At 41.0% G+C, this 20,418-nt stretch overlaps 1 protein-coding gene across 1 annotated transcript in view; it reads right to left on the bottom strand.

The window, feature by feature from the left end:
• Positions 1–862: 862 nt before the first annotated feature.
• CEP192 (centrosomal protein 192) overlaps positions 863–20,418 on the bottom strand; it is an 89,612-nt gene continuing 70,056 nt past the window's right edge. Inside the window, exons 43-53 of the mRNA XM_066624435.1 lie at positions 19,818–19,987; positions 19,339–19,462; positions 18,013–18,118; positions 16,694–16,898; positions 15,601–15,680; positions 13,578–13,673; positions 10,616–10,735; positions 6,055–6,158; positions 3,944–4,052; positions 3,512–3,570; positions 863–2,309 (exon numbers count right to left, since the gene is read on the bottom strand). Coding sequence (XP_066480532.1) covers positions 2,177–2,309; positions 3,512–3,570; positions 3,944–4,052; positions 6,055–6,158; positions 10,616–10,735; positions 13,578–13,673; positions 15,601–15,680; positions 16,694–16,898; positions 18,013–18,118; positions 19,339–19,462; positions 19,818–19,987 — 1,306 coding nt within the window. The 3' untranslated portion in view covers positions 863–2,176. The remainder of the gene's footprint in view (positions 2,310–3,511; positions 3,571–3,943; positions 4,053–6,054; positions 6,159–10,615; positions 10,736–13,577; positions 13,674–15,600; positions 15,681–16,693; positions 16,899–18,012; positions 18,119–19,338; positions 19,463–19,817; positions 19,988–20,418) is intronic.

Genomic DNA, 20,418 nt, shown 5'->3' with positions numbered 1-20,418 from the left:
ATAATAATAATATTGGCTACCAATCAGTAAGTTGGCTGCCCTGTGGAACATTTGAATAAGGAGCTCCTATTCAGTCTCTGCTACTTTCACTTCTAAAGGATCTGGTTTACCAGAAATCTTAGGATGTAGAAGCAATTGGACAGACTGGAAAGTAGCTGCTGGAAAAACATGGTCTGCCATAAACAAACACTACTTGCCTCTATTGCTACTGGCCTGCTGAGTTGCTTCAGTAAGTGAATAGCCCATTAATACAAAGATATAACCACTGGCAAGACAGCAACAGCCTGTGTGACCTATTTGGGAGGCTTCTGAAAATGGTTCGTAGTTACAGCAGCTTGGATACCACAGCAGCAACGAAGTCTAAAGTGTAATTGGTGCTGGTTTATCATAACTCTCATCCTTGGAACAGTTTCCGCATGTATTGCCCAACACAGATTGTCACAGAAGAATGACACCTTTGTTCCCCCAGTCATCACACCAAAATTCCCTACGATAAGAACACAAGATGAGCCCTGCTGGATTAGAACATTTAGTTCAGCTCCCTGAATCTCATGGTGTCTGACCAGATCCCTGTGGGAGCACACAAGACAACTTTATCCTATTGCCCCTCCCTTGCATCTGGCCAGAGATGTCGCTAGGGTTTGCATCACCTGATATGAGAGCTCATGTGTCACTCTTCCCATACCAGACTATACAGAATAAAGTACAGTATCATACACACAACATAAATGCAGTGGGATCACTAGGGATGGTGTAACCCCCATTAACTTTATTTTAATGTATAACAGTACATGTTATCCAATAAATCAGTAACCAACAAAAAACCAGTGGCCAACTGGATGACTGTGTCATAACATCTCATTAGCTATCGGAACCATCAGTCTCATTAGTCAGTTCTGAGTTAAAAAAATCCACTTTGCATTACATAAGGCAGTTGGCTTTCCTATTCTGGTGTATTGGCTATAACATTGGATAGAAAACATACTTCAACAGTTTGTTTCATTGCATTCTGCATTAAATTATGCACTGAATGATCTACAACATAGTGTTATTCAAAAATGCCAAAATCTTACAATTTTTCTAGTAGTGGTGTTCTCCCACCCTGAGTGCATCACAGGGTATGGTCCACACACACACACACACACACCCACCCCTAGCTACATCACTGCATCTGGCATTGATAAGAGATAAGCTCCCTCTAAAACCCAGAGATTGCATATATTCATATAACCTGAAGCAAAACTAGCTGGAAAATTTTGGACCTGTTGTGATAAATGCATTACTACAAGATTTTTCATCTATCCCCAAACACAGTGATTAGTCCTTATTTGTAAGTCTTGATTGGATCTTGAGTTTGTCAGTTTGAAACATGCCATTTTTGGCCAACTTAATAAGAGGCTGGTTGTTGTTCAACTCAAACATTCCCGGAAGAGACTAATTTTTTTAATTTGCTCTAGTCCTGTTGAAGGCCATGTTATTCAATTTGGATTGCTTTAACAGGCCATCTATTTGTAAACAGCCAAGGCAGAGTACAAGTCTGAAAAATTCTAGACTTTTTAGCAATGTTTGAGGTAGATCATCATATACTGAGCTAATGTGGCCTTTGTGAAGGCTCCTTGTGTATTTTTGTTTTATGATGCATTTTTCTTTAACAAAATTTTAATCTGTTTCAGAGTTGCCAGGGCAAAAAAGATAGGGTTTAAGTGTTTTAAATAAAATGTTTGCTCAAGTAACTGCTCACATTTGAGCTGTGTAATGAAGGAGAAGATTAATAAATCTGTGGTAACATACTGACATTCTGATACAGGTTCTACCCCACTATGTATTAGATTTTCTGCCAAATTTGAAACCAGATAAAAAGGTAAGCTAAGCAACTCAGACTTTTTAACAGGTATTTTGAAGACAACAAGTTTCCTTAAACACTTTATTTACAAAAGCATAGATTTTAAAACACAGTCATTTGTGAAGTCATAATCAATACAACATGACCACATTGCTGTTTCCAACAACTGAAGTGCAACAGTGCAAGTTACATGATAGGTTATCGTACAAAATTAAAACTTACAAGCATTTCAGTTTGTACAAAATATAGTTTTAGTGTATACAAAACAAAAACTTAAGTAAATAATTTAGTTGTAAAATTTCATACACATTTACATGTTTTTACCAATAGTTGTTATTCCAAGCCCTGACCAATAAGCTGAATGGTAACAGTGCCACTTTTGTCTGTCTGTACCACCAGTAAGCTTTGGAAAGTGCCTGATGACATTGGCTTGAACAGGACTGGTAGATTGCAGTAATGATGACACCTGCAAGATGTAAGTTTACAAGAATTTTATATGTATTTGACAGGCCACTTCAGCTTGAGATTCCCACAGAAAAGCTAGGTAAAGCATACATACAGCTCTTAATAATCATTTCAGAAGTTGTGTTTCTGTAGACTTAGTCTGCAGAATAGCAGAAAGTTCCTGCAGTTGGCCAGAACATCAGTCACTGGCATTAAGGTATTCTAACTGGCTTTACAGTCATTATGTATGTGCTACTTTAATCTTGGTTACACTACTGTGATATCTCAAGTAGTAAAACATTCTAGGGAATGCTCAAGATCAATATTACCATATGGACTCAGTAAGATTAACAAGATAGAGACAATGTTTCTGCGTAGTCATCTATGGGCACCAACTCAACAATAATGTTTCCAAAGTGGAGAATGAACAAGGGAGAGGACTCTGTCCCACTTGCCAGTCTGGCTCCAGCAAAGACAAGCTGAATGCATTGCAGCTGCTGTTTGCTCCACCAAGAGGACAAAAGGGACTGAAGCCATTGCCATTTGACACTGTCCCAAACCAAAGTATTCAAGAGTTTTAGACTGAACAGCAGCACTCAATGAGACTTCCTCATATTCCCAGTCACCTCTCCCCCACTTCTCAAGATTTAAAAGAAGAGATGGAAAACACAATGCCAAACAAGCAACAGCAAAGCTGCTGCCTAGCATTTTTAGCCCATTCCTTGAATACAATGTTCACTTCGCAGCTGTCTACATTGGTACAGAAGAGCCTTCTCTCCCCATTCCCATGTCGCATGCATCAGTTTTAGTAAAAGCCACAATCTACCCATAATAAGTTAGACATCCCCAAACACATTTGATTCTTTAACTGAAGTAACAGCATTTAAGGAAGTGGAAACTAAATTAAGCTTAATCCAAATTTCAAATATTTGGATTAAATGATTTTCCATCCTCAAACATTGGTTGTGCTAAACTTTGTCCTCCTTTGCCACGTGTGAACTCACCAAAAATTACTTTGCACAATTCGAATAAGCAAAGGTAAAGCTGTCTATACAAGAGACATGTGCTTGATCTCCATAACGTGTGCTTAATCATAAAGCAGACTGGAACCCTTAAGACATGAGGGCCAAGTGTGAAAAATTGCCAGACTACTGAGTAAACCTGTGCCTAAGTCTAGTCAACTGTGTTCAAAGTCATAGCTTCAGAAGAAACAACTAAACTTACCTCAAATTATAATGGGAATGCTTGATGTAAAAAGGCTCTCTGGGACTTAAAAAGGTCAGCTGCAATTTAACAAGAACATTTTTAGAAGATGCACATTACTTTATTCATTGAGCACACAGTTCCTCAGATTAAGCTAGCATTCAGGAAAATACAACACATTCAACTGGATTAGGCTTTACAAAAGCACACTTTATAGAATTCTAACACGGTATGGTAATTTGATTGTTAACCAAGTTTTAACATTGTAATTCATGTAATACAGTATCCAATTTCTATGGAAGTTAGTCCTTTCTAATATTCAGTAGTACTGAAAAGTAAATGGCCAGGACTGAAGATCACAAGTACAAACAGACATTTACTTGGCCCAAGATTCATAATTAACTATCAACACAGCCACCCATCCCTTGAAACAATGCTGGTAAGTCAACTTACCTTGTTAGTAGAAGTAGAGTAATTCCGCATGCTGATTTTCAGCATGCTTGATTCACCAACCCTAGTTGTAGGAAATACATAGGTGTCTTCTTGGGCAAACACCCCTTTCCTGATTTTGGAAGAGGAAGATTAAAATACTGTTAACATCATCAGATGGGTTATACTCATTAGTAATCCTTAGGTAAACCATTGTTTCTATATCCAAATTACTTGCTTCCAAAACAGAGTTCTTAAAGACTAATTTCTGAGGACTTGAAAACCACAATTACAAAACATCTTCCTCAGAGACCCACCAACTGACACATCTCACAGTTTAGGGCAGGGGTTCTTAAACTCGTTAAGTCTTGGCAGGGGAGTGGGAAATGCAGCAAAGGATAGGTGCAGTGACATGATCTCCAGGACTGTGCCGCTTCTGGAGGGGCGGGGGCTGTCTTTTACTCACACAAGGCAGGAGCAGCCTCCCGAGGGTGCAGGAAAGCCCATGGAAGCCTCCACAGGGCTCCCCAAGCCTTGGAGAATGAGCAAAAAAACCCACTTCCAGTTTCAAAATCGCAAACTGGAAGTGGATAGCTATAGTTAAGTGGGTCTTTAAATCTATTTTTCTACTGTTTTTTTATCCACTGATTTTTACCACCCACTAGGGGCTCTGGAACAGAACCCTAGCAGATAACGAGTCATGACCTCCCTACTTGCCACTTAAAGGGATACCGGCAGAGGTCCTCAGGCTGGGGCGCTACAATGCTCCAGTTTGAGAACCTGTGGTTTAGGGTTAGGTGTCCAATGAAAACCTATTTTACATCTGCCATTCTGGACTTCTTGAGGAAGAATGGCTTAAGGAAGAATGGCTACACACACTTTCCATAATGGTAATTCAGTATAGTAAAAGTCACATTATACAGCCCTTTAAAAAGCAAGAACACATTTTTAACTGGCAAGTTCACAGCAATTAAGCCATTAAGTAATCTCTTCTTTGGGCTGCAACATGAACCACCAAAGCGAGTTAAGCAATCCCCTCTGAGCCCCTTCCCATACCTACCCCTTTAAGAATTCCTCTGTGATACCATGTCACTCTCCACATGGGGCTGTAAGAATGCAGATGTGGAGGACAGTCTCCATTCCTAGAGTGCGCTGGTAGAAGCTAGAGCAGCAGCACATAGGAAGCCTTGTAAGATAACTAGGGGCCCAATCCTATTCAGTTTTCCAGTGCCAGTGCAGCTCTGCCAATGGCGCATGCGCTGCATCCTGTGGTGAAGAGGCAGTCACGAAGTCCTCCTCCAGCTAAGAGAACATTTGTTCTCTTACCTCAGGGCTGCATTGCGGCTGCACTGGTGTCAGAAAGTTGGATAGGATTACGCCCTAAGTGTAGGAAGGGGCTCTGAGGGGATAGGCGAGTAAAAGTTTCATTATAAAATACATCTGGGTATTGTAGAATGTATGCAATAGTAACATTGCAACCCCTATTTCCCATGCATATGCAATAATGTGATTTTTACTTTATAAAACTGGCTTTTACTTTATAAAACTTTCCATCATTGGGTACATGCATATGTATATGCTTAGCAGAAGAGACACTATGAGAAGAGCCATTAGATATTTGATTTTCTCTGTAAACCGCTTTGTGAACTTTTTGTTGAAAAGCGGTATATAAATACTGTTGTTGTTGTTAGTGAGGTATGCATGTAATGTATGCTTTTTTTCTTACATTGGAAGAAAACCTATATAGGTAGAAAGTGACCAGATTGCCCTAAGAATAAATAGCTAGGTAAAGCTGTAGAGACATTCTGGAAGATCCTGTGCATGTCTTCGACATCTTCAGCTGTATTCTGAACACACAATTTTACATTTTAAAAATAATGTCTTTTAATGTCATTTGGTGTTTTAACATACCAGTAAGTAAAGAATCTCTTTATGGTTATTTTTTTAACAATCAGATTTTGAGAGCAAATTAGTACAATATCCCCTACATTTAAGATGAACTTGTAATATAGAAAATCACTACTGCAAAATGAGGTAAGAAAGGAAACTGGAGATGAAATTTACATAGCTATGCACTTAAAGTAGTGTAAAATGAAAAATTACATTTTTAAAAAAATATTTAGTCATTTACATACCCAGTTTCATGATCAGTGGTGTCAGAGAAATCTCTTCTTTGAGACGCTACTTGAACACCAGCTTTTACTGATGAAGCTGTGGAAGATTCGTTTTCAGTGATGCCCTATTGTCAAAACACCTTTAGTTAAACAAACATCAATCCCTCAGACTAGCTTTAGTTTTATGCAGACTGTGAAAAATAGTAAACTTTATTGGGTTTGACAAAAACTGCATTTGCTCATCTATGCACCATTTATGGTCGAAACAGGAGTATTAATAAATATACTGTTTTAAGAACGCACTAGGCTTACATGGCTGTCTAGGATTGTCAAATTAACTACAAGGCTTCTCAAAAAATGTACACACATTTTTAATGAGCTCTAACTTATACATACTTCCTTTGTGCAACACTCAAACATCTAAGGGAAGCATTTGAAGAAATGTGTGGAATCATCCCAGCACACATATTGGTGGATCCCAGCACACATATCTCCTCCCAAATGAGGAGGCTGGTTAGAAGGAGGTTGAAAGGGAGGGTAAAAAGAGTCCAATCTCTCCAGAGTGCATGGAGGCTGCTTAAAACAACAGTAATAGAGGCCCAGCAGAGGTGTATACTGCAAAGAAAGAAGGGTTCCACTAAATCCAGGAGGGTGCCTGCATGGCTAACCAGCCAAGTTAGAGAGGCTGTGAAGGGCAAGGAAGCTTCCTTCCGTAAATGGAAGTCTTGCCCTAATGAGGAGAATAAAAAGGAACATAAACCGTGGCAAAAGAAATGTAAGAAGGTGATATGGGAGGCCAAGCGAGACTATGAGGAACGCATGGCCAGCAACATTAAGGGGAATAATAAAAGCTTCTTCAAATATGTTAGAAGCAGGAAACCCGCCAGAGAAGCGGTTGGCCCTCTGGATGGTGAGGGAGGGAAAGGGGAGATAAAAGGAGACTTAGAGATGCCAGAGAAATTAAATGAGTTCTTTGCATCTGTCTTCATGGCAGAAGACCTCGGGCAGATACCGCTGCCCGAACGGCCCCTCCTGACCGAGGAGTTAAGTCAGATAGAGGTTAAAAGATAAGATGTTTCAGACCTCATTGATAAATTAAAGATCAATAAGTCACCGGGCCCTGATGGCATCCACCCAAGAGTTATTAAGGAATTAAAGAATGAAGTTGCAGATCTCTTGACTAAGCTATGCAACTTGTCCCTCAAAACGGCCATGGTGCCAGAAGATTGGAGGATAGCAAATGTCATGCCTATTTTTAAAAAGGGAAAGAGGGGGGACCCGGGAAACTATAGGCCAGTCAGCCTAACATCCATACCGGGTAAGATGGTGGAATGCCTCATCAAAGATAGGATCTCAAAACACATAGATGAACAGGCCTTGCTGAGGGAGAGTCAGCATGGCTTCTGTAAGGGTAAGTCTTGCCTCACGAACCTTATAGAATTCTTTGAAAAGGTCAACAGGCATGTGGATGTGGGAGAACCCGTGGACATTATATATCTGGACTTTCAGAAGGCGTTTGACATGGTCCCTCACCAAAGGCTACTGAAAAAACTCCACAGTCAGGGAATTAGAGGACAGGTCCTCTCCTGGATTGAGAACTGGTTGGAGGCCAGGAAGCAGAGAGTGGGTGTCAATGGGCAATTTCCACAATGGAGAGAGGTGAAAAGCGGTGTGCCCCAAGGATCTGTCCTGGGACCGGTGCTTTTCAACCTCTTCATAAATGACCTGGAGACAGGGTTGAGCAGTGAAGTGGCTAAGTTTGCAGACGACACCAAACTTTTCCGAGTGGTGAAGACCAGAAGTGATTGTGAGGAGCTCCAGAAGGATCTCTCCAGACTGGCAGAATGGGCAGCAAAATGGCAGATGCGCTTCAATGTCAGTAAGTGTGAAGTCATGCACATTGGGACAAAAAATCAAAACTTTAGATATAGGCTGATGGGTTCTGAGCTGTCTGCGACAGATCAGGAGAGAGATGTTGGGGTAGTGGTGGACAGGTCGATGAAAGTGTCGACTCAATGTGCGGCGGCAGTTAAGAAGGCCAATTCTATGCTTGTGATCATTAGGAAGGGTATTGAGAACAAAACGGCTAGTATTATAATGCCGTTGTACAAATCGATGGTAAAGCCACACCTGGAGTATTGTGTCCAGTTCTGGTTGCCGCATCTCAAAAAAGACATAGTGGAAATGGAAAAGGTGCAAAAGAGAGCGACTAAGATGATTACGGGGCTGGGGCACCTTCCTTATGAGGAAAGGCTACGGCGTTTGGGCCTCTTCAGCCTAGAAAAGAGACGCCTGAGGGAGGACATGACTGAGACATACAAAATTATGCAGGGGATGGACAGAGTGGATAGGGAGATGCTCTTTACACTCTCACATAATACCAGAACCAGGGGACATCCACTAAAATTGAGTGTTGGGCGGGTTAGAACAGACAAAAGAAAATATTTCTTTACTCAGCGTGTGGTTGGTCTGTGGAACTCCTTGCCACAGGATGTGGTGACAGCATCTGGCCTGGGTGCCTTTAAAAGGGGATTGGACAAGTTTCTGGAGGAAAAATCCATTATGGGGTACAAGCCATGATGTGTATGCGCAACCTCCTGATTTTAGAAATGGGCTATGTCAGAAGGCCAGATGCAAGGGAGGGCACCAGGATGAGGTCTCTTGTTATCTGGTGTGCTCCCTGGGGCATTTGGTGGGCCGCTGTGAGATACAGGAAGCTGGACTAGATGGGCCTATGGCCTGATCCAGTGGGGCTGTTCTTATGGATGCCAGATCCCTTAGTCAACTATGTCAGCAGTGTATAGATGCCAACAGGAAACATTTCAAGCATCTTGGTCTAATTCATTAACTACTTACAAATTCATTAGCTAGTTAATTAACTGGGTCAAGCAACTGCTTCTGTGTACACCATATGCAGTATGTCTGTGAATTACAGCATAATAAATTTGACACTGTTTGATGCCCTTTACATTATTGTAGCAGTAGATTCTGTTTGGAAAAAAAAATACAGTGCTTAGGAATTGGGAGTGCAGAACTAAACTCAGTCAGGCAAGATCACTGCCTATAAGTGATGCCTTTACTTTCTTTCTGCTTGGCATATAGGCACAGTACAGTTGATCTAGATCAGGAACATGCAACTGTTTACAATGAAGGGAGGAGAAAAATCAACTTAGTCCAGTTTCTAGCTGCATCTCCTTTCAAAGAATATGTTTTCTACTGATAGGGATGAGAATATCTAGCATTTGGGGTCACTTGTAGGCAAAATATAGGGAAAAGAGGTACTCTCTGTTTTGGTCTATAGCTCCCCTTCAGGGAGTTCCAAAAAATTCCACTGTGTTAACATATAAACCTCTATGTCAGGGGTGCCCAAACCCCGGCCCTGGGGCCGCATGCGGCCCTCGAGGCCTCTCAATGCGGCCCTCAGGGAGCCCCCAGTCTCCAATAAGCCTCTGGCCCTCCAGAGATTTGTTGGAGCCCGCAATGGCCTGACGCAACTGCTCTCAGCGTGAGGGCAACTGTTTGACCTCTTGCGTGAGCAGTGGGATGAGGGCTTCCTCCACTGCTTGCTGTTTCATGTCTGTGATGCAGTAGCGGCAGCAAAGGAAAGGCCAGCCTTGCTTTGTGCAAGACCTTTTATAGGCCTTGAGCTATTGCAAGACCTTCATTCATTCATATAAGTTCCACCTCTAGTATATTAATTTATGTAAACGTATGTAAATTTATTCAAATTTAAAATGTAAATTAATTCTTCCCCTCCTGGCCCCCGACACAGTGTCAGAGAGATGATGTGGCCCTCCTGCCAAAAACTTTGGACACCCCTGCTCTATGTAGTTAGCATTCTAAATGCCAACTGGACATTAGATCAGAAGACACTTTACATTTTTAAGACATTTACTGTACAAAACATACTCAAGTATAAACAAACTGTAGTGGTCCAGTGTGGCCAAAGCATCTTAAAATGATAGTGACAAATGCCACACTTAAGAGTGCGTCGTAGTGGGGAAGAGGCTTGAATGCACTCAGCAAGCAATTCCCAGTTGTGTTTGAAGGCTAACAGCACACTGGTGAAAAGTTTCCCAAATCCTCACATTGCTTCTTCTCTACAAGTTTTTCCTACAAAATCTGCTGAAGTCTTTATAAAAGTTGGTACCAAACAGCATGAAAAAAGGATGAGCCTACAAGAACTATATTTTTCATCTTGCTCCTTGGAGACTGATCACAACCTAGTGTTGCTGACATTTTATTGACCCCATCTTAGAATCCTAGAATAGGGCCTAGAAGGGCTTCTGCCAATTTAGCAGGCTAATTTTTACAGAAGCAGACACTTCCCCTCCACCAGACTATTTCTTTTGTTGATGATAAACTATACACCTCCACCCACTCCTTGTTGGAATTTTAGGAGTGGAGTCATGATAAGGTGAAGATTTTGCCATAAAGCAAGCACCCACAAATGCCATTCATAAGTAAGGGGTTGCCACACAGATCTAGGATTACTACTGCAAATCACCCTCACTTCTTGCAGATCACTTCAATTAGCATACATTGATCCAACAAAAATTAACAATCTTGTCCATGTACTTACCACTCCAGAAAATTGAAGTCTGTGTTTCTCTTTCTGAGAAGGTTTATGAAGTGGGTGACACTCAAGATCCCAAAACTGAGAATAATGTCCTCTGTCTCTAGGTAAAAAGCTTACTACAACCTATAAAAAATTACATTGCATAAATATAAACTTCCAAGTTTTTCCAAGCCTAACTGTACTGCATTCTTAGCAATGGCAGCACTTTCCTGCCAATCAGGGCAGACAATACTGATCTAGATCAGGGGTAGGCAACCTTAAACACTCAAAGAGCCATTTGGACCCGTTTTCTGGAAAAAAGAAAACCTTGGGAGCCACAAAACCCTTTTGACATTTAAAATGAAGATAACACTGCATATATAGTTTGCGCTCCCCTCTTATAGGTCCCAGTTATATAATACACACCCCTCTTGTAGGTCCCAGTTATATAATACACTCCCCTCTTATAGGTCCCACTAAAAATCAGGTCCAGACCCACAGTTGGAGAACAACTGTTTTAGATTGTGCACAGGTGAACTGCTTGTGAAGGATACTGTCATTCTTTACAGTCATTTACTTCTGTACTTTTATAAATGCCTTTACACACAATGCTACCTCTGAACAAGACCACTTAGTACTACTTAACACTGTTCACAAAAGTGCTCCTGAACAAACAAGCTAAGAGTTCAAAACTGCATAAAATAAAAGGCATACTAACAGTGATTACTTCCCAACAATGAAATATGCTTTGGTGCTACATATACAGTATGTTACACATACAGTATACAAACATATACAGAATACCATCTGGTGCAGGGGTCTCCAAACCCCTTTCAAGTTTCCAAGTGAAGGAAATGGAGCAGTGAGAGTGTGAGTGAGTGACGGGGGAATGCTGAGTAGGGAGCTTGAAGGCTGTAATCCTGTGCACACTTTCCTGGGAGTAAGCACAGTGGGACTTACTTCTGAGGAGACACACACAGGATTGTGCTCTAAGCTTGGGAGGAGGACAGAGCAGCTGCACTCAGGAAATGGGGCAGTGAGAGGGCGAGTAAGCCATAGGGGAATGCTGAGTGGGGAGCTTGAAGGCTGTAATCCTGTGCACACTTTCCTGGGAGCAAGCACAATGGGTCTTACTTCTGAGGAGATAAGCACAGGAGGACTGAGCAGCTGCACTCAATTGCTTGCTTTTGCACTGTGGCTCGGGCAGGAGGGAACATGCGGCGGCGGCGGGGGCTCTTTGGGCAGGAGCTGCTCCGCCAGCCTGCAATCTGTCAGGCCTTGTGCTTCTGCGACTGCATGAAAGCCCTGAGCTGGCAAGAGCCAACTGGATAGCCACATCAGCCGTCTGTTGAGACTTGTGCTTTCACACAGGCACAATAGGCACAATATTCCGACTTTTTATAAACATCCAGAACAGAACCAGGATGTGTCAAGGACCTGCTATAGTTGACAACAGAAATTTCACTGAAGCTGTAATTTCACAGAATTTTCACTATAGCTATGAAAAAACATGCATAATGAAGATATATAGTTCAGTGTGGCTATGTCTCAAGAGAAAAGGGGCAAAGGAAAGATGATCCAGTATAGCAATGGTCTGCAGTGTGCAGCTGCCAAGAAACAAGCTCCTCAAGTCAAGGTGCTCAGCAACAGATGGCCTTGTTAACTATAGTTCTGGTATCAGGATGTCCTCTTGACTAAAAAAGGCAGTCAGTAAATGGAGCTGCTCCAACACATTGTTTTTTTGCCTAAGTACCAGCAACTTTTACTTTTTGGATTTCAGCTGCTCAGAATCAGAAGTATAGGCAGCAAACCAACGAGTGGGAGGGAAGGCTGCAGCCACTTGGGAACAGTCCAATACAATTACTAAAAAATGTATGCACAGTTATTCAATAATGAGTGTTAAAGAAGTTTACATAGCAAAAGAAATGAGAAAACCGTTCACTGTCAGTCACAGACTACCTAGGAACTCAAAGGTAGTATTAGCAACAAACATTGGAATAGATGCTATGATGGGATGAATGACTTGCTCTCTTCCTGCCAGCCATAAGAGAATTACCACATTAGAAAGAGCCTCCTTACCCAGTTTACCAACACTGGTCACAGTAAAAAAATATTTTTGGTTCATGGAGGGGTAGGGAGAAAGACAAGAAAGCTAAAGAAGTTATACCAGTGGTTCTCAAATTGGTGGGTCTCAAGAACCACTGCCCCTTTCTCCTTAAGGGGTGGGGGGGTAGGGGCACCATCCTCAGGATTGTGCTGCTGCTAGGGACTGAGGGTTTTTTTCTCAACTTACGCTCCTTGTACTGGCCCCCCACAGGGCTCCCCGTGTCTCAGAATGTGGTTGTGAACCTGGAAGTGAGTCACAATTGCATTTTTGAATGTTTCAGGACATGGGGAGTCCTACAGACGGCTTTGCAGGGTTCCCCACACCCCAGGAGGCTGGCGCAAAGGGGGTAAGTTGAGAATAAAGCCCCTCAGTCCCTGGCAGTGGTGCAATCCTGAGGATGGCGCCATTGCCTTCCCCCCCACCCCTGCAAAGAGTGGTTCTCAAACTCTACACAAGAGTTTGAGAACCACTGAGCTATACAAACTGCATGCTAGCAGTGATGTAGGAGACAAAACAATACGATAGTGGCATGAATAAGATGGGCCAAACTCTCCATCCAGCAGAAGTCAAGGAACTACAGCTATAGAAACAGAAGTCAACATTACAGAAAAGCCACCTTTAAGGTTTTCCAGCAACTGCTTGACATATAGTGTCTATGAAAAAAGTTCCAGTAGACTAAGAAAAATTTCTTGCACACATTTGTAATTAAGTAGCATTTTGTATCTTCTCAAGGTGGACCCTCGAATAGAAACTTGTCTTTATTTCCTTACTGGTTCAAACCTGAGCTGCAGAACATTAAGCAGCATTTCTGTTGAAAACAAATTAAAAAGCAAAATTAAGAAACACACACTATCACTTCCTAAAGTCACATAAACTTACTCTCTCTTTCCCATGAGCTTCAAGAGTACCAGAAATACATGAACAACGGAAAGCAGTATATGTAGCTCTGTAAACTTCTCCGCTGTCGTCTACATCCTAAGAAGAAATCATTAAACAGAACCGTTAGTATTATGAAGTGTTTTGGAATATCTACACAAGAATTATTTTGGACTGGATTTACAGGCATGCTCCTGTATCCACAGGGATTCTGTTTTGGAACACACTATGGATACCTGAAATCTACTGATATGAGGGGAAGCCTACCATCACCCTCCCCGGGTGAGGGAAGCTCCTCTCCCTTCACCTCCAAAAGGTTATCTGAGCCCAGCAAAGGCTGCACATGTGCGTCTGCAGCCTCTGCCAGGCTCAGTCTGAGTTTTGAAATGAAAAGAAGTCACTGCCTGATTTTTCATAAAACCAAAGTGACTTTTTTATTGTTAAAGCTCAGTCTGAGCCCCGCGGAGGCTAAGGACGGATGCCCATGCCCTCAAAGAACCCTCTGGGGGCAAGGAGTGCCCCTCACCTCTGGGGGCAGCCCAGACCTGATCTGCGGATAAGTGGATCTGTGGGGGCTGATATGGGATCCATGGTTTGGGGGGGATACATCTTCCTAAGTTGTTTTTTCTGCATCTAGCAGATAGCAAGTCTAACAAATTAGAAAGTTCTTTTAAACACATCTGTTATGAAACTACACTTACAATCACCACAAGTTTTACTGGTTTAGCTATGCACAACATTTTCCTACTGTGAACTGAATTTTATATGGAGCTGAATATAGGGGACTACTTGGCCAGATCCTGGCATAAAGCTGTTTAACAAGTGTGTGTTTAAGGATGCGTACTATTCATTCTAAAAAGTTATGAGAGTTATAATAAGCAGCAGGCAGCCTACAAAGGAAGTGCTACTTGTAATAGCTCTTTTTAAGTGTCCAAGAACAATTTCTAACATTTAAATTAAAACCAAAATTCTCACATGCATACTTTATTAAGACATGTTATACTACTATAAAATTAGTAGTATTTTAAGTAGTAACAGTAGTATAAATTATATAAAATAGAATTTGGTCTGCTTAGAAGCATAGCCACTCCTTGATATATATGTACATATAGAAAACACGCACTGTATAAATATTGTATAGTTTATAATCGCTTGCAAATTTCTTGTAAGAGATGAAATCTCTTAGATGTTTGCTAGTTGCAGACTGGTGCTTGTTGGTTTTTATTAATTTAATGTTTTAAGACTGAAGGTTTTTGTAGCTGCCACTTGCCAGCTTTTTAAATATTGTGTTGTATATGTATTTTATATGTATGCATTTTATAACCTATATGTGTATGTATTCAAATGTGTTGTATGCTGCCCTTCGGGAAGAAATGTGGGATATAAACTGAACAAAAAGAAATAAAGAGCAATAATTTTGGTTAGGTTTGTTCAGATGTTGTTACTGATGCGGAAATGAAAGGAGAGGTGTGCACCTCATCGTGTTTGGTGATTAAAATCTGAGCTGGACCAGAGTCAGCCTGGAGAACTCCATAGAGAATTAATCCTTTGGAAATCAAAGTTAGCAAAGCCAACTACAGTAGAATGAACTGTTTATATAGTTATTCTACTGTAGTTGATTTTGCTAACTTTGATTTGAAAAGGATTAATTCTGTATGCAAGGATTCAAAAAGAATCTATATTCTATTAAAACATCATTTCTAAGCTGCTTCTTTAGCAAGAAGAGCTTCTAAAGGCACACTAGCACTAAAAGCAATTTGGGCTGGATCTAGAATGTGTTTTGGATCTCAAGAATGTAGTCAGGCATACCCAGGGAAATCTATGATTGCTTCCTTTTGAGTATCATATAACATATCAAATGGCATTTCAAACTTCACTTGAATTTTAAAATGCAGTTTGTGATATGGCATTCAAAAGGACGAAGTCTTCCTTCTCAAGAATCTCAACCCCTCATTAGGTCAAAGCCCTGAAGGGATGCACAGATATCATGACCTTTTGAAGTCCATTTTCGAAATTACCTACTCACCTTCACATAAGGTGGTGCAAAAGATGACAAAAACCACCTTACATTTTCATCTCCGTTATTTTCTATCTCTAGGTACTTCTCTGAAAGAAAACATACACGTAAGACAACAGCACACATGAGTGTATGCACACATACAAGCTACCTTTGATAAGCTATTTCATAGCTATTACTGGATGATTAATATGCTAACATGAATTTGACACTTGCCAACAGTGATCAGATTTATAGCCTCTGTTTAGTACTGCCTATTTTATTAAAACTAAACAAAAAGTTGGACCAATCTACTAATTATCAATAGTGTTAGATAATGTTGTTGGCAACCTTCCGTCTCAAAAGACTATGGTATTGCGCTCTGAAAGGTGGTTCTGGAACAGCGTCTAGTGTGGCTGAAAAGGCCGATTCGGGAGTGACAATCCCTTCCACACTGGGAGCAAGTGCAGTCTGTCCCTGGTCTGTCTCCCTGGCTATGGGCCTTTCTTCTTTGCCTCTTAGCCTCAGACTGTTGGCCAAGTGTTAGATAAGATACATTACAAGCCTTCATTACTGTAAAAAACACAACAGTGAAGCCACCAATTACTTTGATTCTCAACAGTTAAGGAATAGATAAAATTCTCAATCATTGTAAAAAAGCTTTGCTCAATTTTGACACAGAAACAAAGTCACAAAAAAGGCTAAGCAGATCTGGGTGGAAATGATAGTGATGGGGTGAATGCTTTCCCTCATGGAAACAGAAGACAGATTAACTTGGATACATAACTGAGGCAAATACAAGATCTAACTCTTCCCTTCAGTACTGAGTAGCCAAGATCCTTGCTGCAGAAGGGTAAGAGGGAGAACATGAAGATGATGACAAATATCTGAGTGTAATCCAAACAGAGGTATTGTGATTCCTCCAATAGTAGAAGTTTCAACTTCCCTTTCCTCTGCACTAACAGACATTTTACTAGTTCTTTGCAGGATATACAATACATCAAGGAAAAAGTTGCCTTGGCTGCAATTCAAGTACAATTCTTGCTTGCCATAAATACATGCTAAATCAAATTTAGCTACTGGAAGAGTTTAATGAATACTTGTCACACAGAAGTCTGCTTACCTGAGTTTTCACCAGACTTTGTCTCAGGAAAGCATAGCATCCGATTTTTAATCTCAACTTTTGTTGAAGATAGCTTTTCAAGGGATTTTATCACATGAACAACAGGAAACTCAGTGTGCTGGTTATGACCACCTACTTTGGCAACTGCTGGACTCCTTTGAGATGATTTATCAGAGGTACTTTCACGAATTTGCACTCTAACAAGCTACAAAGAGACCACACAAACAATATTTTAAATTATCCCACCCTGATGCCTGAGCTTCAGACAAATGCACATATTCTGACCATGTGGTGAGACTATGCTTTAGTCATCTGCAAGGTAAAACCATGAGTGAAATAAACATATTTACAACACAATCTTATGAACATCTACTCAAGAGTAAGCCCCATCGAGTTCTATGGAACTTGCATCTAACTAGAAGTGTGTACGAACGTACTGTTAAACATTTGCAAGGTCATGTATGTTGCAGACAATTCCAAAATATGAATCTCTTCTACTTATGAATGTTCAACTTATGAATACCACTTTTAAGCCCAACCTGATTTGCAGCTGATGCTGCCAAGTACAGAAGCCACTCAGGAGCATTACCAAGGCAGCTACGGAGACAGGGGCATTATTGTATGCACAGACCCCTAGAATCAAACATGATCATAAATGGGAGAGGTTGTCTACAAAGAAGGATAGATAGCCTAATAATTGGAGATTATGTGGTAGAACTCCTGAATGGATCTTTGCATAAAGCATTAATAGTGTAGAACTTTGTATAAACGTAACCTGCCTAGCTGCTACAAATACACACCATTACAAAGGAGAAGCTGAAGTTATGTTTACTGCAACACAAACACATGACAAGGGAGTAGACCCAACCAAATTTAGTGGCACTAACCATGATCTTGTCAGTACCATATGAAGACTGATCTTCCCAAGTCCACAAGAGCTTTAGATTTTAGGTTCCAACTTTAAAATACTGTGATGTTTTTGCAATTATAGATTTATGTACGTAATGTAGTGGTTCCCAATGTGTGTGTCACAACACCCTAGGATGTCGCAAGGCACTTCCTGGGGTGTCATGGGAGGCCCACTGCTCAGAAGTGAACCTATGGCATGAACCTAAAAATAGCAGTAAGCATGTCAGCATGCAACACATTTTGTGTCATCACAACTTACTTCTGGGTGTGAGCAGCATGGAGGCTGTAGCAAGCCCAGAGACTGGGAAGCGCTGATTCAGTAACTAAACTATAGTAACTCACTAAATGGTAAATCCTCCTTGGAAATATCTGAAAGGTGGCATATGCTGAATAAAAAACAAACCACTTACTTTTTGTCCATTATCACAGTGTATGTAAATGAGGCCACTCCATGGAAATAAGGACTTATTTTCTGCAAGTGATGGATTTGGACTCACATGAATTGAAATGCAGCTTCTAGAATCAAGTTCAAATACTAAGTAACAATCACCAATGCAACAAGAAAGCCGACACCTATATTATGCCCTCCCCTAAGGCTCTGTCCAGGGTAGGGCCCCCAAGGAAATCAAAACCCTCACACCATTTGCTAGCATACTGCTTCCCCCAAGTTGATGCTTAGACAATGCAGCCAAGTTTTCCAAGAGTGCCCCCCTTACTCTCCTATAGCTGGATAGGGGTCAGGTTGGACGCCTCCCTCTACTCCTTTTGCAACAGTTAACACCAGCACAATGAAGTCCTCCTCCTCTCCCCACCTCCTGCCTTCTGTTCTATGCAATCCAGTTCTTCTCCCCACCTCTTCTGTGCTGCTCCTTCCACTTTCTCTCCTTTCTTGGGGTTCTCCAGTCCTCCTTCTTGTCTTGCTCTTCCTACCCTTGATCCTCCAGTCCTCATCCTGTCTCCCCTGCTCCTTTCTCCTTCATCCTCCTGTGTTTCACTCTACTCTATTTTCCTTTCTTCTCCCCTCTTTTCCACCTCATCTTACTTTCACCCCCTTCTCTAGCAAGTGGCTGCCTTTAAGTCTGGTACCAATCCTGCCTCTCCTGAGGTGACTGACAGCCAACTGCCAAGGATGAGCAATGATCAATAGTGTCATTTGCCAATCAGCAGCTGATTGAGGTATATGTGGGCTGAGCTCTAAGCAAGCCCATATTGCAACTGTAGTTATGCAAAAAGCCTATTTTATTTTCTTCCAAGCAATCATGCACTTGTAATATAAAGATTGTATCTTACAGTAGTTTATATATTATGTTCTAACAACTATTTCATTTCCTTCCTGTTTTTCTTCCAATATGGAACCTGAGGTGGCTTATATGAGATTCTTATGTGACACCCATCAGGCAAGGACCAAACCTAGATTGGCTTAATGTCAGCAAGGTGGTTGTATCATGTGTCTGCAGACCAGGACCTAGAACTTTGCATTATCTGCAGCTAAGTGGATCAGCTGCAGTTAAATGTTGTGGCATCCAGAACAATGCTTGCTGACATTTGAAGTGTTTAGGCTGCTTATAAGAATTAAACGATGCAACTACATGTCTGTTTTGGGGGAAGCAAACCTGTCACCATGGATATACCAACAATTTCTAACAAAAAGTTAAAAAATATAGATTATGTCTGTTATGAAAAAGTCACAACTACCTAAACACTGAATTAAATTCTAGAGTAATAAGAATATTTACCCTGGTGCAATCGTCCCCTGTTGAGGTGTTACTGTAAGACAATGAGCAGGCCAAGAGAGCTCAAATTTCAATAACCTGTTTGAGTTGTTGGTTATCTGTACATGTCTTGTATCTGTTGTTCCACCTATTGAAATAAGAACATCAATGCAATTCTCTCAGTTGTAACTGTTTGGATGATTTCAAGTACAAAACTGTATGTACTAATTTTCAGATGCATCAGCAAATTAAGAACTTTGAAAGAATTTAGGCAACATGCACATTCTGCTATAGCAATTTAAGTAAGATACATCAAAATTTATTTATCAGGATTTATTTGCCAATGGATTACTATATATAACTGGAAGTTTCTACATCCCAATCCAAGCCCAGTTTATTATCACATGGCTGCAGAGTATCAAACAATCCTAAATATTCAAAGGAACAAGTCAAGAATTTGTTGACAATCTGATTTAGGCAATGAAACTTGTCAAATTACTTACTTAGAGAAGGAGCTGCAAGAGTTAAACATTCAGGTTGAACACTCCAGGTTTCCTGAGTAACAAACTTATTTTCATCTACATCATTGGTATTTGATGACAGCACACATCCTTGAGGTCCTCTAACAGGTAGTACATCCAGAGTCATTATATTCTTCTCAAACACACCAGGTCTACAAAGTTTTAAATAAATTGATATTTCCATGAAAAATATTTACCATATTATTCATAGATCAAATTCTCTTATTTCTACACCCAGGTTTATTAAGATCTTCTCAGTTTAGGATGTCCTGCTAAAGGATTCAAGCCCAACTACTGAATAAGCAAGCATAGTGCCACCTCCCCTTACCTGGTGCCCTCCTCTGCACGGATTCTTAGAACAAAGCAGGAAATGTGTAGCATGGTAGGATTGCTCCTAGAGCATTCGACAGTTCCTCCTTTTTGTCTAAAGAGCCTGCATGGAAGAGCCCTATGAGGATCTTTTAAAGCAGCCATCGGAGGCAGGCAAGGGAGCCAGATTGCTGTGCTTCAAGGACAGAAACATAGCAGCCCTCATTCCTCCTTCCAGGCAGGCTCTTTACACAATGCAGAGCACACTGGAAGC

The sequence above is a fragment of the Tiliqua scincoides genome, chromosome 4 (genome assembly GCF_035046505.1).
Source record: "Tiliqua scincoides isolate rTilSci1 chromosome 4, rTilSci1.hap2, whole genome shotgun sequence".
In the NCBI taxonomy this organism is placed as follows: domain Eukaryota; kingdom Metazoa; phylum Chordata; class Lepidosauria; order Squamata; family Scincidae; genus Tiliqua; species Tiliqua scincoides.
The sequence above is the reverse complement of the archived record's forward strand: the minus strand, read 5'-3'. Positions and strand labels throughout refer to the sequence as shown.